General features: G+C 38.6%; 1 protein-coding gene across 1 annotated transcript in view; it reads left to right on the forward strand.

Moving 5' to 3' along the window:
- Positions 1-13,924: 13,924 nt before the first annotated feature.
- CACNB2 (calcium voltage-gated channel auxiliary subunit beta 2) overlaps positions 13,925-18,980 on the forward strand; it is a 345,404-nt gene continuing 340,348 nt past the window's right edge. The window contains exon 1 of the mRNA XM_090266571.1: positions 13,925-14,265. Within this exon, the coding sequence (XP_090122697.1) occupies positions 14,146-14,265 (120 nt within the window). The 5' untranslated portion in view covers positions 13,925-14,145. The remainder of the gene's footprint in view (positions 14,266-18,980) is intronic.

The raw sequence follows: 18,980 nt of genomic DNA on the forward strand, positions 1-18,980 counted from the left end.
CACATAATAATTAAAATGGCAAATGCTAAAGACAAAGAGAGAATCTTAAAAGCAGCAAGAGAAAGATAGTTACCTATAAGGGAGCTCCCATAAGACTGTAAAGAAATCAGCTGATTTCTTTACAGGCCAGAAGGGATTGGCATGAAATATTCAAAGTGATGAAAAGCAGGGACCTACAATCAAGACTATTTTACCCAGCAAGGAAGGATATTATTTAAAATTGAAAGAGGAATAAAGATCTTCAACACAAAAAAGCTAAAGGAGTTTGTTAATACCAAACCAGTATTACAAGAAATGTTTAAGGGTCTCTTTTAAGAAAAGGAAGAATAATGAGGATGAGGTGGGGGAGAGAGGAACATGGTTAAAAGCATAAAATGGCAACAAGTATGTACCTATTAGTAATCACTTTAAATGTAAATGGCTTAAATGCTCTAATCAGAAGACATAGGGCAGCTGAATGGATAAAAAACAAGACACGTATATATGCTGTCTATAAAAACCCACCTCAGAACAAAGGATGCACACAGACTCAAACGAAAGGGATGTAAAAAGATATTTCATGCAAATGCAAATGGAAAAGATGCTGGAGAAGCAATACTTATATCTGACAAAATAGATTTTAAAACCAAGGACACTGCATAATGATAAAGGAAGCAATTCAACAAGAGGATATAACCCTTATAAACATGTATGCATTCAACAAAGAAACACCTAAATATTTAAAACAAATCTAATGGACATAAAGAGAGATCAATAGTAATACAGTCAAAATAGAAGATCTTAACACCCCATTAACATCAATAGAGAGATCTTCCAGACTAAAAATCAGTGGCCTTAAATGACACACTAGATTGGACAGATATTTTTAGAGCATTTCACCCCAAAACAGCAGAATATGCATTCTTTTCAAGAGCACATGGAATATTTTCTAGGATAGAAAAAATGTTAGGACATAAAACAAATCTCAATAAATTTAAGAAGAAAGATCATATCAAGTATCTTCTTTGAACCTAATTGTATGACACTAGAAATCAGTCACAAGAAAAATTAAAAACACACAAAGACAAGAAAGCTAAATAAATGTTACTAAATAATGAATGGGTCAACAATAAGATCAAGCAACAAATCAAAAGGTAAAACAAATGGAAATAAGAATGTAACCCAGAATCTATGTGAAGCTGTCCTAATAGGAAAATTTATAGCATTATAGGCCTATCTCAGCAAACAAGAAAAAATCTCAAATAAACAATTAAACTTTACATTAAAATGAACTTGAAAAAGAGCAACAAAAATAGCCCAAAGAGTAGAAGAAAGGAAGTACAAAAGATCAGAGCAGAAATAAACAAAAGAGTTTTTAAAAAGAATAAAAAAGATCAATGAAACGAAAAGCGGTTTGTCTGAAAAGATAAACAAGATTGACAAACATTTAACCAGACTCATCAAGAAAAAAAGAGAGAGGACCCAAATAAGTAAAATCAAAATGAAGGAGAAGTAACAACTGACTCCAAACAAATACAAATGATTTTAAGAAAATATTATGAACAACTATATGCCAAAAAATTGCACAATCTGAAAGAAATGGTTAAATTCCTAGAAATATGCAAACTTCTAAAATTGAATCAGGAAGAATCAGAGAATCTGAATAGAATTATTGCAAGTAAGGAAATTGAAGCAGTATTAAAAAAAATCTAAACGAACAAAATTACTGGACAGGGTGGCTTCATGAGTGAAATCTATCAAACATTCAATGAAGAATTAACACCTAGTCTTCTCAAACTATTCCAAAAACTTCAAGAGAAGGGAAAACTCCCAAAGCCAGTTTACAAGGCCAGCATTATCCTAATTTCAAAACCAGATAAAGACACTACAACAAAATAAAATTGTAGGTCAATGTCCCTGATGAAGACAGATGTTAAAACCCTCAAGAAAATATTAGCAAATTGGATCCAGAAATATTATTTAAAAGGTCATACACCATGATCAAGTGGAATTTATTCCAGGAATGCAAGGTTGGTACAACATTCTCAAATCAGTAAATGTGATATATCACATAAACAAAATGAAGGACAAAGACCATATGATTATATCAATAGATGCAGAAAAAGCATTTGATAAAATCCAGCACCCATCTATGGAAAAAACTCTCATCAAAGTGGGAATGAAGGGAACATACCTCAACATAATAAAAGTCATACTTGACAAAATCTCAGATAACATTGTACTCAATGGGCAAAAACTACAAGTGTTTCCTTTGAGATGGGAACAAGACAGGGATGTCTGCTTACACCACTATTATTCTACATAGTACTGAAAGTCCTAGCCACAGCAATCAGGAAAGAAGAAGAAATAAAAGGCATCCAAATTGGAAAAGAAGAAGTAAAACTGTCTTTATTTGCAGATTACATAATCCTATATATAGAGAGAACCCTAAAGCTTCCACTAAAAAAACCCTATAAACTAATAAATTCACTACAGTAGCAGGATACAAAATAAATATCCAGAAATCGATTGCATTTTAATAAGCCAATAATGAGCTATCACAAAGGGAAACTAAAAGTATAATCCCATTTACAATTGCATCAAAAATACCTATGAGTAAATTTAACCAAGAATGTAAAAACCTATACTTGGAAAATTATAAGGCATTGAAGAAAGAAACTGGAGAAGATAAAAATATGTAGAAGCATATATTGTGTTTATGGATAGGAAAAATTAACATCATTAAAATGTCCATAGTACCCCAAGCCATCTATACATTCAAAACAGTTTCTATCAAGATGCCAATGGACTATTTCATAAAACTAGAACAGTAGTCCAAAAATTTATATGGAACCACTAAAGACCCTAAATAGCCACCGCAATCTTGAAAAAGAACAACAAAGTTGGAGGAATCACACTACCTGATATCAAGCTATACTAACAGCCATAGTAATTGAAATAGCATGGCACTGGCATAAAAACAGACATACAGATTAATGGAAAAGAACAGAGAGCCCAGAAATAAAGCTGCACATTTATACTCAGTGAACATTTGACAAAGGAGGCAAAGACATACAATGAGACAAAGAAATTTATTCAATAAATGGTGTTAGAGAAATTGAACAGATATGTGAAAAAAAAAAAAAAAAAAGAAAAGAAACTAGACTACCTTCTTAGACCACACACAAGAATAACCTCAAAATGGAGTAAAGACTTAAGTCTTAGACTCGAAACCATAAAAATCATAGAAAAAAAAGATAGGCAGTAAAATCTCTGACATTTCTCCTAGCAATATGTTTTCTGATATGTCTTTTCTGGCATTGGAAAGAAAAGAAAAGAATAAACAAATGGATATAGATATAGAAAGCAGATGAGAGGCTACTACGATCTGGGAGAATGCAGAAATGGCAAATTATCTTTTAATGGTACAAAATTCCATTTAGAGAGATAAAAATGTTTCGGAATGAGAGGTGATGGCTGCATAATACTTTGAATGTACTAAATGTCACTAAATTGTATACTTGAAAATGGTTAATTTTATGATATGATAATTTTATCTTAACAACAAAAAAAATCATTAAATTGTCAGGTTATCTGCTAGCCCCAAACAAACAAAAAGCAAAAACAAATGAAAAAGAAAGGAAAAAAAAAGGAGGTTTGCTCATATGTTACTAAATGTTGCACGAATTGCTGGAAATGTTTTGTTCTAAATATGTCCTAGAGATTTAAAAATATTAAGCATTTATTTTCATATCCTTTTATAAAGACAAAATCCTTAGGCTAAGTGAAGACAAATCAAGTACAAGTATTTTAGTAACTGGAAGTACAAATATAACAGAAAAATTAAGAATATTGCTCTGACAGCTTGAATGGCATTTTACTGTGTGTCTGCTTGCCAATGGAAATGTGGGAACAGTTAAAAATAGATGCAATAAAGGAATCACAACAAATGCTGGGCACATGTCTGTGATAAGATTGAGGATTGTCACGAGTGTATTTTTTGTGTTATAGTCTTTCTTATAAGCCAGGTTTTGGTCCCTGCCGGGGTTGTCTGCTCTGGGGCTTCAGAACCGAAAGCACTGGGCTGCCTATACGACCACCATTCCTATAGCTGACACAGCATAGTGGAACATGGGTCACTCTGCGACTTCCTCAGCTTTCATTAATGCAGATTCAATTCAAACCTGTACTAACTTAATAACAAGAATAACCACTCAGAAACAATCAGTAATAACATCACTCAGGAGAATTGGGGGATAACTAATCTGAGTCCCAAGAGTCCAGATCAGGTCCTAGTCTGCGAGGCAACTGGACTGGGCGGTCCATTTCTTTCAAGACGGAGTCGGAGGGATGAAGAGCAGTGCAGGTATTTCTCTCCCAAATCGGAATGTACGTCTCAAAGTGACTCGCTCTCTGGATGCATCCTCCACGGTCTGAAGCTCTCTGCTTTTATACTTGTTTTGGTTGCAAAGTTATGTTGATTTACATAATTTTTTTGTAAACAAGTTTTTCTTAATTTGAATAAGCACGTTATTTTCCTCAGTCTTGATAGACACATATTGTATACGCGAGCTCTGATAGGCACATGTTGTTTTGTGTGACCTCGATAGGCACTTGTGGTTATGTCACTGCGCATGCTCTGAGAGGGTGTGTTACCCCTCAGATAAACACATGTTGTCTGCTAGGCTGTACTGTGCATGCGAAGGGACTGTATCATCCCCCTCAGTCATTGCTCTATTGCGCATGCTCTAAACATGGCTTCAGATCCTGCTCTCCACAGGGTGAGTTACGTTTTAAAAAATTGTTTACACTAGTATTTTTTCCTGTTCTATTTAAATAGTGATAAATATTTTGCTTAATTTTATAAGAAAATTTCTGGTTACTAACCAAATATTTGGAGACAGAATGTGTATTGGCGGAGCACAGAATTTTAAAAAAATATGATTTATTTATTTATTTATTTATTTTTAGGGAGAAAGAGAGGGAAACATCAATGTTGGTTGCCTCTTGTGTGCTCCCAACTGGGGACCTGGCCCGCAACCCAGGCATGTGCCCTGACTGGGAATCGGAGCTGCGACCCATTGGTTCGCAGGCCTACTCTCAATCTACTAAGCCATACCAGCCAGGGTGGTTGAGCACAGAATTTAAAGTTTGTGTCTTGCTTGGATCCTGCATGATTTAAGTTTTTTGAGCCTCAGTTTTCTTAACTGTAAGATGGAGCTCAAGTCACGCACCTCAATATGTGTTTGGAGCATAACAGATAATTTAGGAAAAGCAGATTCTGGTATAGGGCAAACAATTGTTAAATATTCACAGGAAGACCCTCTATATCCTAAAGCTGTTTCGTTGAAGTTTTTAAAAATATTTGAATTGCGTTCTAGGTTTTTTGGGTAGTGTGGAAGAGGACTTTCTTAATTTTTGAGAATGGGAGTCTTATGAAGAGTACTTTGGAGCTTTGAAATTACACATGAGCCTATTCTATGTTTTAAGGAATAGGCTACTCCATGTAAAATTCTTCTTTTCTGAAAAATATGTTTTATTGATTATACTGTTATGGTTGTCCCAATTTCCCTTCCCTCTGCTCCCCTCCACCTGGTGGCCCCCCTCCCTTCAGTTGTCTCCCCCTTTTAGTCCATGTCCATATAGTTATTCTCAATCTTTTCCTGTCTACTCCATTCCCTCCTACTATGCTTCTTAGTTCCTGTACCATCTCCCTCTCTTACCCCCTTACCCCTCCCTGCTGACGTCCCCCCAGTATATTCCCCATACCTATAGTTCTTTTTCCACTCTCATTGCCTATTTAGTTTGCCTTTGTTTCAATTCCTTAGCTTCTGTTGTTGGTTCTTGTGATGCAGTTTTCTCCCTTGAGAAGTCAGCTGAGAGTCTAATTGGGACACCTTTGTACATGATTCTTTTCTTCTCTCTTGCTGCTTTGAAGATTCTCTCTTTATCTTTAATTTTTGACAATACGATTATAATGTGTCTTGGTGTGGTTCTCCCTGGATCCAGTTTTTCTGGAACTCTCTGTGCTTCCTAGACCTGTAAGTCTATTTCCTTCCCCAAATTTGGGAAGTTCTGCTTTATTATATTTTCACTTAATTATATTATATTATACTTTCTAGTTCTTCTTCACCCTCTGGCAATCCTATAATCCATATGTTCGATCTCTTATAGCCACCCCAGAGGTTTCTGATCCTCTTCTCACTTTCCTTGCTTTCTGTTTCCTCTTTCTGCACTGGTTGACTGTTTGTTCCTTCCCTATGTTCTGGTTTGTTGATTTGACCTCTGGATTTTATTTCCTCACCACTTTTCTCGTTTGTGTTTTTGTTCTTTTCAGTATTAGTGGCTTTCAATCCTTTTTCGTCTTGTTCCAAATCTTTTGTTAATTCTGTAAGCCGCCTAATGACTATAGCTCTGAATTGAGCCTCTGATAGGTCTCTTATTTGTTCATCTGTCAGATTCTTCATCTGTTGCCTGGTGAGCTGCGCCACCAGGATTTCTATAGTTGTCTGCCTCATTTTGACAGATTTGCGTTTTGCTTTGCTTCTGGGGCAGGGTATAGGGGGCGAAGCCTGTGTACTCGTCACAACCGGGCTACTGGCGGTGATCCGCAACCTTTTTTGCCACACTGTGACACTTTGTTGTTAATACCCGGCGACCGGCAGCGATCCACAACCTATTTCGTGGTGCTGTGGCGCTTTGTGTGGGGGCGGGGGTCCAAGATGGATTCCTGCTGTTATTCTCTGCTGGGAGACCAGGATCCATCCTCCCGCCCTCTGGGCCTCACTGTCAGAGGCAATGCGGAGGCTGCCTTTCCCAGCGTTGGGTTCAGGACCTGCTGGGGCTCAACTGCATCCGGGATTGCTCTCCCTGCCGCTGTCCCTGGTGCTACCGCAAACAGCACCGCCCACTTTCGCTTTTCCTATGTGTCTGACAAGCGCCACTGGTTTATAACTTTGTATGTTGGGCTTCCGTGTAGTTTTATTTTCTGGAATTTCTAGTTATCTTTTGTTTCGAAGTAGTTGTATTCCTTTCTAGTTGTAGAGGGAGACTGAGCGTGTCAGTCTAAACCTCCATCTTGGCCAGAAGTTCTTGACTCTGTTTTGCATTGTATTATGATGTTTTGCAAAAGATCCTGGGCTCAAGCAGAGGGAAGGCAGAGAGGACTGGAGACACTTGGGGAGAGTTTGGCACGGTGGCTTCGAGGGGAGAATTAGGGGAGCAGCCGACCAGGTCCCAGTGCTGACCCATCCCTAGCACTGCAGGCAGACCATTCCCCTCCAAGTCTAAAATTCTTTATACAGTTAAAGATTATCATAGTTATCTCTGAATAAACACATCCCTATTGCTGATTCTCATGAATGTGATTTTCTAATTATTTAATCATCTAAGAAGATACACTACTGAAATTGGGAATATAAAACTTGGATTCTTATTTTATACCATGTACAGAATTAACTCGAAATGAATCAAAGACCTAAAAGTAAGGCATAAAACTGTAAAACTCTTGGAAGAACACACAGGGAAAAAGCTTCATAACAATAGATTTGGCAATAGGCAGTAAAAGAAAAAATAAAATTTTATCAAAATTACAAACTTTGATAGTGCATCAAAGGACACTATCACACAGAGGAAAGACAACACATAGAATGGGAGAAAATATTTGCAAATCATGTATCTGATAAGGGGGTCATATCTAGTGTATATAAAGAATCCATACAATTCATACACACACACAAAAACACAATTAAAAAAATGGGCAAAGGACTTCACTAGACATTTCTCCAAACAAGGTTGACAAATGGCTAATAAACACATGTAAAGATGCCCAATATCACTAATTGTTAGAGAAATCCAAGTAAAATCCACAATAAGTTAACCACTTCACACCCATTAGGATGGTACTAAAAACAAATAAATAAACAAACAAACAAAAACAACAACCACAAAATACACCAGAACATAACAAATGTTTGTGAGGAGGTGAAGAAATCAGAACACTTGTATACTATTGTTCAAAATGTAAAATGGTGCAGCAACTATGAAAATCAGTATAGCAGTTCCCCAAATAATTAAAAATAGAATTAGGAAATGGCCCAGCAACTCCACTTTTGGATATATATACAAAGGAATTGAAAGCAAGCACTCGAACAGTTATTTGCACACCTGTGTTCATAGCAGCAGCATTCTCAATAGCTGCAAGGTAAAAGCAACCCAAGTGTCCATTGACAGAAAAATGAATACATAAAATGTGGTATATACATACAATGGAGCATTATTAAACATTAAAAAAAAACCCTGGCACATGCTATGAATGAACCTTGAAGATATTAAGTAAAATAAGCCAGTCACAAAAGGATAGATACTACTTATATGAGGTACACAGTGTGGCCAAATTCATAAAGGTAAAAAGTAGAATGGTGGTTGCAAAAAAGAGAAAGGTTAAGGACTATGGGGAGTTATTGTTTAATGAGTATGAAGTTTCAGTTAGGAAAGATTAAAAAAAATTATGAACATGGATGCTAATGATGGTTGCACAGCAATGTGAATATACTTAATGCCACTGAACTGCACATTTGAAAATGATTAAAAGGCTAAATTTCAAGTAACATGTATTTTTACCAAAATAAAAAAATTGAAAAAGAAAAAACATAACTAACAAAATATACTCAAAGTTATAGTTGTAGATGTCAACACTCCTAATTAACTGGTAGAAGAAATAGACCAAACAACAACAACAAACAAACAAACAAAAAAAACAAACAAATCAGTATGAGTATGGAAGACCTGAAAAACACTATAAGAAACTTAGCCTAATTTACACTTGTCTAACATTCTACCCAACAACAGCAGAATACAAATTATTTTCAAGCATACGTAAGAAAGTCCAAGGTGGATGATTTCCTGAACCACAAACATAAAAAAAAAAAAAACTCATCAAATTTAAAATTGTTAAAAATATACAAAGTATGTTCTCTTATTACAACATAATTAAACTAATAAAAATCAAAAGCAGAAAAATATCTGGAAAGTGTCCCATATATTTAGAACTATAAAAACTGACTTCCACATAACCCATAGATTAAATAAAAAATCACAAAGAAAAGTAGAAAATATTTTGAATTACATGAAAAAAGGACAAGTCAAAATTTGTGGATGTAACTAAACAGGTACTCAAAGAAAACTTTTTAGTATTGAGTGTTTATATAAGAATAGAAGTAATATATGAAAGGAATAATCTAAACTTCCACCTTAAGAACATAGGGAAAAGAAAAGAAAAAAAAAAAAAAAAAAAACAGCAAAAAACTAAACCCAAGGAAGCAGAAAGAAGAAAATAAATATAACAGCATGTTAAAAACTTTTTAAAGAAGAAAACAAGAAAATAATTAAGAAAAGCAATGACACCTAAAGCAGGCTTGCTGAGATCAGTAGAACTGATGAACTAGCCAGACTGATGATGAGAAAAGAAAGAATGAAGAAATTATTAATATCAGGAACAAAAAGGTAAATAAATATCACTATAGAACCTATAGATGTTCAAAAGATAATAAGAAGATATTAAAAACCTCGTTATGCCAATAAAATTGATAACTAAGGTGAAATGGACAGATTCTTTGTAAAACACAAAGTATCAAGGCTTATGAAGAAATAGATAACCTGAATAGTCCCATGTCAACTAAAGAAATTGAATTAATAACTAAAAACGTTCTCACAAAAATCCAGACCCACAAGTGAATTCTTCCAAATATTTTGAAAGAAGTGTTACTAATTCTATATGAGCTCTTCCAGAAAATAGAACAGGAGGAAACACCCACACTGGTTCTCAATTTATGAAGCCAGCATTCTTCTGATATGTAAACTAAGGTAAGGTAAATTATACTTTAAGAAAGTTCATTTTAAAAGAAAAAAATGTGTAATAAAATGATCGCTATCCTTGGTTGTCTTTGGCATGACTTATCAGAAGCATAAAAAGTTTACACGATATAAATGCTTACTTCTGCCTCACTTCAACGAAGTCTGAAAGCAGGCAATCCAGAACGGGTATGGTGGCTTCATGGTACCACCACTGACCAAGTTGTCATTTTCGATGATCGTCCAACTTCATCATGTGGCTTTTATGTGGCTTCATTGTCTAAAACATCCACTCATGGTTTAACCAATACATCCACAATCTGGTCAGCGGGAAGGAACAGGGGAATAAAAGCCATTTTTCTCCCTTTTACAGATACTTCCCAGTTCTTCACCATACTTAGCTTATGCTCCGCAAAATGCAACCACTCAGCTGCATCCAGCTGCAAGAGGGCATGGGAAACAAACAGTCTTATTCCAGGTATCAGTGTTCCAGGCTAAAAGCAAAGGTTCCATAAAAAGGAGGTATGGGCAACTAGAAATCTCAGTTACAAATAATCTGACTTAATTGAATGTGTAAATTCAGATGTTTCTTGATAAGACAGGTCTCAGTTTATAGTTTCATGGTGTGTGTGTGTGTGTGTGTGTGTGTGTGTGTGTGTACCTCCTATGAAAAAGTTAAGATTGCTTAGAAAAACAAAGTGGGAGAGGCCAAAGGCTTTGCTTATAAATGGGACATTCCTATGAAAAGGAAGTTGTGGCCATAGGAGAACAAAGAGTAAGTTGGATATTTTTCATTATTAGTCATCTGCCCACCCTCTCACTTCCCAAGTCTACTTTCAACCTGCACAGAATTTCTTCACCGTCCATCTTTGTATTTGCTGTTCTTTTTGCTCAGAATATTTTTCCAGATAATTTTCTTCTCATGATATTTTGCACTTATATTCACCATGCTTTATCTGTATCTTGCCTTCTCCACTGCATGTTCTGTAAGTACAGAAGCCATACCTTTTTCAATGCTATTATACTGACACCCTGAATTGTTGCAGGTGAGCAAACATGGGCACACACACACAATGCCATGAATAAATAACATTTGTGCTACTCACAGGTATTTGAGAGCTCAACCTTACTACTAGTTAATATGTTATTGTAGTCATAACAGCATGCAAGCAAAAGAAATCATGTAAATCTGTTTCTCCAGCCAAAACCCAGCTTTAACCTGTGAGCCAGAGCCCTTTAAAGTACATCATACGGGCAGCTGTGTTGAATTGAAAATGAGTCATCAAGTTGGGGTTTAAAAGATGTGTGGTTAATTTGATGTAGTCTCATTGTTTATTTTTTCTTTTCTTTCCCCTGCTGGAGGAAATATATGAGAAAAAATATTGCTATGAGAAATGTCCAAGATTTTACTGCCTAGTTTTCTTCTGGGGTTTTATGGTTTTGAATCTAACATTTAAGTATTTAATCCATTTTGAGTTTATTCTTGTATATGGTTTAAGAAGGTGGTCTAGTTTCATTTTCTTGCAGGTATCTCTCCAATTTTCCCAATACTATTTATTGAATAGACAATCTTTACCCCATTGCATGTTTTGCCTCCTTTGTCAAATATTAATTGACTACAAAGATGTGGGTTTATTTCTGGGCTCTTTGTTCTGGTCCACTGATCTATATGTCTGTTTTTATGCCAGTATCATGTTATTTTGATTACTATGGCCTTTAGTATAGTTTGATATCAGGTAGTGTGATTCTTCCAACTTTGTTGTTCTTTTTCAAGATTGCAGTGGCTATTCAGTGTCTTTTGTGGTTCCATATAAATTTTTGGAGTATTTGTTCTAGTTCTGTGAAATATTCCATTGGTATCTCGATAGGAATTTGTTGAATGTGTAGATTGCTTGAGGTCATATGGACATTTTAATGATGTTAATTCTGCCAACCCATGAACACAGTATACGCTTCCACTTTTTTTGTGGCTTCTTTAATTTCTTTCATCAGTGTCTTATAATTTTCCAAATATAGGTCTTTCACACCCTTGGTTTAATTTATTACTAGGTATTTTACTCTTTGTGAAGCAATTGTGAATGGAATTGTTTTCTTAGTTCTCCTTTCTCATGGTTCATTACTGGTGTATAAAAATGCAATGATTTATGGATATTTATTTTGTATCCTGCTACTTTACTGAATTAATTGATCAGTTCTAGTAGTTTTTTTGGTGGAATCTTCAGAGTTCTTTATATATAGTATCATGTCATCTACAAATTAAGATAGTTTTACTTCTTCCTTTTCAATTTGGATGCCTTTTTTTTCTTCTTGCCTGATTGCTGTGGCTAGAACTTGCAGGACTGAGTTGGGTAAGAGTAGTGAAAGTTTTTGCACAGCAAAGGAAACAATCAACTAAGTGAAAAACAACCCCTAAATGGGAGAACATATTTGCCAATGATATATCTGATGTGGGATTAATATCCAAAATGTATAAAGAACTTATAAAAATCAATGCCAAAAAACAATAAACAATCCAATTAAAAAAGGAGCAAAAGACCTGAATAGACACTTCTCCAAAGAAGACACACAGGTGGCCAACAGACATATGAAAGGATGCTCAACATCACTAATTATCTGAGAAATGCAAATTAACACCACAGTGAGATATCACCTCACACTTGTCATCAACAAATCAACAAACAACAAGTATGGGTGAGGGAACCCTCATGCACTGTTGGTGGGAATGCAGATTGGTGCAGCCACCATGGAAATCAGTATGAATTTCCTCAAAGAAGTGAAACATGGACCTGCTTATGACCCAGTGATTCCAATTCTGGGAATATATATATCTGAAGAAACCTGAAACATTAATTCAGGGTTTTGGGGAGGCTCCCATGCAAATCCTAACCAAGTGCCTCCCAGATTCCCAGTCTGTTGCTTCTCAAAATGTCACTTTATTACTATTATTGTTTATATTAGAAACCAATAGGTCAGTACCTCTATTCAGTAAAATTCAAATAAAAATGACAATTTTAAAATCAATGACACTTTGGATATGTCTAAATTGTTAACCATACCCATTCTTTAAGTCTGACTCAAACCACTGTATGATACAGATAGGCTTAAAATATTTGTATTTATTTTGAGCAGAACAAGTACTGTATGCTATAATAAATTAATATGCTACAGCAACATGTAAAAGATAGTTGAAGCCTATTGTGGTAAATTTCAATATACAAAACTGTGTGTTACAAAACAATGCTGATGCCTAGAAAATGTGTTCTACAAAGAGTTCCAATATCCTAAAATTATTGAAATAAGGGGTATCCTTTAATTTTTAAAAATCTGTCTTATTAGAAAAATTGAAATAGAATGCTCTAAAAAACATTCTTGTTACAGCTACTACTCTCTTACCAAGAGTTCAGGATCTCAAGGAAGTGCTTATTTTGTCCAAAATGTGATATTAAGATTTCTCAAGTCTATAGAGAAAGTCCAGTTCTGTGAATCAGTAGTGCCATTTTGCAAAGATGAAAAGAAACAGGAGTCATAATGGAAAAACTTCGGACTTGAGTTTGGAAGTGGTCGATTTGGACCTCCTAAACTAGGCCATTTGCAGCTTCAGGTTGTGGAGTGGGGGCTGAGGATCGTGATCCTCAGTTCTTTTCTTCCTCCTATTACTGCCATCATCAAGTGCCTTTAACTGCTGCCTGATGATGTCCTTTGTGGACACTTGCTCTCTGGGGCCGCCCCAGGTCTTCACCTTCACCTTAGCAACAGAGCCTCCCAATTCCTGAAAGGACCTGCTCCCGCCCCCAAACTCCTGGGGTCCCTTAGAGGTGGTTTAGGAACCTAGACAGGCGAACTCGGACGTCTGAGAAAGGCAGCTCCTGGGTGCGAGGCCTCGCTTTCGTGGCTTTGAAAACTTTCCAGCGCGCGTGCCACGGCGACGCGCAGCGGCCGAGCCGGACCCACGCGGCCGGAGCCTCCCGCGGGGAACTTTTCTGCCTCTCGGCTGCCCGGTTACTCTCGCTTTCCGACGCGCCTCCCCCTGGGCTCGGGCTCCGGCAGCCAGCTCCCTCCCTCTTGGCGAGGACAGTCCCCGCGCCGCCGCTCTGTGCTCTCACTGCCCGGCCCGCCCGAATGGCGGAGGAGCCCCTCTCCCCCGGCACCCTCCAGCTCCCCGGCGCGTCGCTTTTCCAAATGGCCCAGCCGGGTCCCCAGCCCTGATTGCCTGCGAGCGCGGCGCAGAGCCCCGGGCGGCTCGAAGCGGGGCGGGGAGGGAGGAGGGCACCCGCCGCGAGGGGCTGGAGGCTGCTTGGACCCGACTTTTCGCCAATGGTCCAAAGCGACAAGTCCAAGTCGCCTCCCACAGCGGCGGCTGCGGTGGCGCAGGAGCTCCAGATGGAACTGCTGGAGAACGCGGCGCCCACGGGGGCGCTAGGAGCCGCGGCACAGGTAGCGACAGCGCCGCGCCTTCTTTCTTTGTGAGCCGCTTAGGCACAGACCTCGGTCGAGCCAGCGCCTCCTCTGCTGGGATCCCGCGCCTCGCCGCTCCCTCTTGCGTGGGTCTTCTCCGCCACCTCTTCCCTCCCTCCCGCTTTGCCACCCACTCTCCTCTCCTGGTGCTGGTGACCCTACCCCTGTTCGCCTTGCCCTGGCTCTTCTCCGGCTTCCATTTTTCTCTGCTTACGAAAAACCAGTGGGAAGGGGCGGGGGCGACCTCCCAGTCTCCCGAGGCAGCCCCCGGGCTGCTTAGGTCTGCCCTCCTCGCCCCTTCCTTCCCCGGGGAGGCACATGGAGAGACATGAACCAGGCGAGCGGACTGGACCTGCTCAAGATCGTGAGTCCGGGTGGGCGGGAGGGGCTCCGCTTTCCGCAGCTCCAGCTCCCACCCGACCCGTCTGGATGAGCTCTGAGCTGGGGTGGGAGCAGGCCAGTCGCGGGGAGGGCAAATGATGGGGTGAGGCTGGGCCCCTGACTCCCGGGAGCAGCCCCACTGCCCTCCGCACCTGGGGCTTTTCGCTGCCCTGACAGCTCAGCTGCCCTCACCGCACTTGCCCGGGTTTGCCTAGACCCCATGTTCCTATCTTTTAAGGAGAGAGCGAACTGGGGCCGCGAAAGTTTTTATTTTTCATTCCCCCTGAAACGTTAGCTATTTCAGAGAGCTCCCGGACCACCTTTTTCTCCGATGATGAGTATTAGTGGTTTCTGGAAAAATTCCGGTTTGCTGCTGTTGTGAAATGGGAGATGTCAGTTGTAGGTGTTGGGTAATGAGAAGGTGGCTTTTACGTAAGGCTTTGGCAGGTACAGTGTGGATTACAGACACCTCCAGATCTCAGCAGTGAGGAGTCTCTCAACTTTTATCCCATCAGGGAAATGACTTAAGACTCCTAGCTCTGGGCTGCTTGGCTAGTGATTGGAAGGGGTGAGGGTTACGTTTCAAGCCTCATTTTGGAGAAATGTCTCTACTTTGCATAGCTTGTTGATTTCGAGCCTAGTTGTGCTAGATTGTAAATTGGGGTAAGATTATAATTTTTATACTTATATAATAACATTTATAAATATATGATTTGTATTTACATAAGTACAAGAGAGGACATGCTAGCGTGTTTATTTACTGTAGTAATGGACTCGGAGTTGGAGACAATAAAGGTTACAAATGTTTTGCTGCTGTTGTGGTTTTGAGAGGTGGTGGAAATTGACTGCTTCAGACATTTGGGTACTGTTCATAGTGATAGTTCCAGTGACATAATCATGGTGCTTTATTGAACTTGCTTTTACCACTGGGAAATACATGTGCTAACTTAAAACACATAATTCACTTTGGTTTGGGGTGGAGAAAGAATGTGGGAACCAGGAACTTATATAATCAGAAACGAGTCTCTTTCACAGAGGTAAGACAATATTATTCTACCCTGGGCTGTTTGGCTGTCCAGAGTGGGGACATGTCACTAACCACCTGCATTAACATCTAGCCTCAACTAGAGGACAGGAATTCTTTGTTCCAGACTCCTGATTTTACAATGGCTAGTCAGTTACCAGTTTAGATGAGAGTGTGAAATGTTCTTATAGACCTATATGATGGTTATTCCAGGAGGAAGGTCTTGAATATTGATAGAGGACATTATTTTTAGACCTTTTCTCTTTGATCTTCCTTTGGGGATTAAAAAAATTTTTTTTATTCTTATGATAAAAATAGAGTTCCTGAATTTCTGAAGATCAAAGTTAGGGCTGACAGAAAGAATGACTGCATTCAGATAAGAGATACTAATTTATTTAGTGATTTATGTAGTTAAACAAATAGTTTAAAAAGTAAGTCAACAAATACTTATTGTACAGCTGCAATGTGGAAATAATTCAGATGTGAATTTCTACCTTCAAAAGAACTAACATTCTAGTAGCTGCAAATATGACAGTCGTGTGACATGTATGGCATGGCACTATATGGCACTATATGAGAAGCTGGAATCTTATGTGGTTCGCAGGAATAAAGATCACAAATATTCTATTTGTAGTAACCTGTAAGGACTTCATAGAAATGGTGGCGTTTGAGAAGAGACTTAAAGGGTGGCTTAGATTTCAACAGAGATTTTCGGAGAGATGGTAGAGAACTAACTTTACAGGAAGCAAAGTCACAGAACTTAGAAGTCTTAAAGCAGACATTTATAACCCCTAGTTTGAAAGAGTGTGGAAAGTTACAGATTGGGCACAGTTAAGCATAAGACTGACAAGGCAATTCGAGCCCACATCTCGGAGGCTTTGAAACTTGCAGTGTATTAAACAATAAAGAACTGTGGAGGGAATTCAGTGAAGGAGCCATGTAGCAGCTCATTCTGAAGAGTCGCCCGGGAAAGTTCTGGAAGGTAATGGGGAGTCTGAAGAATCCAGAGGTAGAGCTACCCGAAGGGAAATTGATAGAACAGTTTGGATAAGACGTAACAGGCCTAAACTAAATAGAGAGAAATGTTAATGGATATGACAGCTCTATGCATGAGACATTGCAAGGACTCAGTCCACAGTAACTGGCAAGCAATTGCACAGATACTTGAGAGAGTGGAGAAAAGGAGGAATGGATATTCTCAGCAGGTGAGAGGTGTATATATTCAGCTTTACCAGCATCCATCTCCTTGCTTTCTCTACCTTCCGAAAACGAAAGCAGTTTTCCTTGAAATGTGTTCATAACACATCCATTATTTGAGGGAAACGCTGTCGTGTTTATTTTCTATCTAATAAATCATGGCATCATAGGGCTGTGAACACTTGGCAAAGGCATCTGTTCCATCTTTCTGAACAGACCAGAAGTAAAACTGAACGAGGATGCGGGCTGCCTCCAGAGCATCCCCCGTTTTGTGACACCAAGTCATCGTAATTCTACTTAGAAAGGGAATTTTCTTGGCAAATGGTACCTCTAAGCCATTGTTGTTTTTTAAGAATCGATTCTTAAAAACACTTCTGGATTATATTGCAAGTTTGGTATGAACAAAGCAAAAGCTGTAGATTCACAGACGCTGTTCATTTTAGTTCTTTGTATCAATAATCCTGGTTGGGGAGGGGACTCCGTCAAACATTCCGGTCCCTCCCCTGTAGCTCACTGTCATAAACAAAATAGATATATTACTTACATGAGACATGAATTGAATCTAACTGGAAGTTCTTGAAAATTCTGATGCAAGCAAATTGCATCTCTTTTTAGGTAACCCATTGAACAGTTTCACTGCAAACTTGGCCGCAGTCTACCTTCAAAGTCAAGGTGCTAATTTAGGACTGTCCCTCTGAAGCTCCAAATCTGTGCTGTCCACTACAGTAGCCACTAGCTACGTGTTGCTTCTGCGCACTTGAAATGTGGCTCATCTAAACAGAGAAGTGCTAGGAATATAAAATGCACACCAGACTTCAGAGAATTAATATAAAATAAGAAATATTCAACACCTTGTTAAACATTTTTTTGTATTGATTATGCTGCAATGATAATATTCTGTATATATTGAGTTAAATAAAATACATTGTTACAATTAATTTGTCATTTAGCTTTTTAATGTAGCTACTAGAAAATTTCAACTACATAAGTAGCATGTGTTACATTTCTATTGGACAGCATTATCTTAAACTATGGCACTGGCAATTCTCCAGGGAGTTGACTAAATCATGTATGAAGGCTGGGTGGATGGGCAATAGATGAAAGGGACTGAGAATAGGATGGCGACAGAGGAGGAAGTAGACGAGTAACCAGAGTAGCATCTATCTCAGCACTTTAGGCCTCAGAGATTGTAGCTGGCACCTTCAGTCACACCTGAAAATGAACAGACAGTAACCAGAGGGCCTGTTTGTTTTGCTCCTAGCAACAGAGCCCAGCTGGTTCCACCCCAGCCGAGTTTGCCAGATGCTTTCAAGCATATTGTAGTCGTACAGCCTGGTAATGGCAACATCCTGAATCCGTAGCAAAGAGCTTTATCTGAAAAGAGCAGCAACCGTTCTCCCGGGGCTCTTAAACTATGTCCATACCGTCTTCCAGAAACATTCTGAGGTCTGAGGTGTAACAACAGCCTCCTGCAGTCTCCGAACATAATGGTCATAGTCCTGTGTTTTATGTTTTGCTGAAACCTTCACTCCTAACCTCCACTAGTTTTCTCTTGAATGGCATTTTAGTTCTGGTGTCACATGGACGAGATTTAAAACATGCCAATAAGAATTTCTGAGTGTGTTTTAAAATGCGAAATACAATATCTGACTATTTGAATGATTTGAGGTTTAGTTGATCTTGTAGTTTCATGTTTTTCTTTTTGTCTTTCTTTTTATGTAAAGACATAGTTTACCTGTTGCTGCATTTAATTTTTTTGAATTATACAGTATGTAGCGTTGGTCCTTTCAAAAAAGACTGAGCAAAATATGTTAACCCTGTAGGGGGTGGTGGCACTCTTTAATTTGGTGACTGTGGGACATATCTATATCTTGCAAATAATATACTTACTTTCACAATTACAGGGAGTTAAGATTAATTATGATGCCACTTCAAGTAAGTGGGCCTGTCTTAGAGCTCTTTCCAAGCCCAGCTGGAGGCAGATTGTGAAGAGGGCAAGAGTGGCGCCTGGCCTTCTCCTGCCAGACTGTAAAAGAGCTCTATGTATGCTGCCTCTTAAAAAAAAAAATCATCACTTGAAGAAGGGACACAG

This window comes from Furipterus horrens, unplaced genomic scaffold (assembly GCF_987537825.1).
Source record: "Furipterus horrens unplaced genomic scaffold, mFurHor1.1.pri manual_scaffold_2, whole genome shotgun sequence".
In the NCBI taxonomy this organism is placed as follows: Eukaryota; Metazoa; Chordata; class Mammalia; order Chiroptera; family Furipteridae; genus Furipterus; species Furipterus horrens.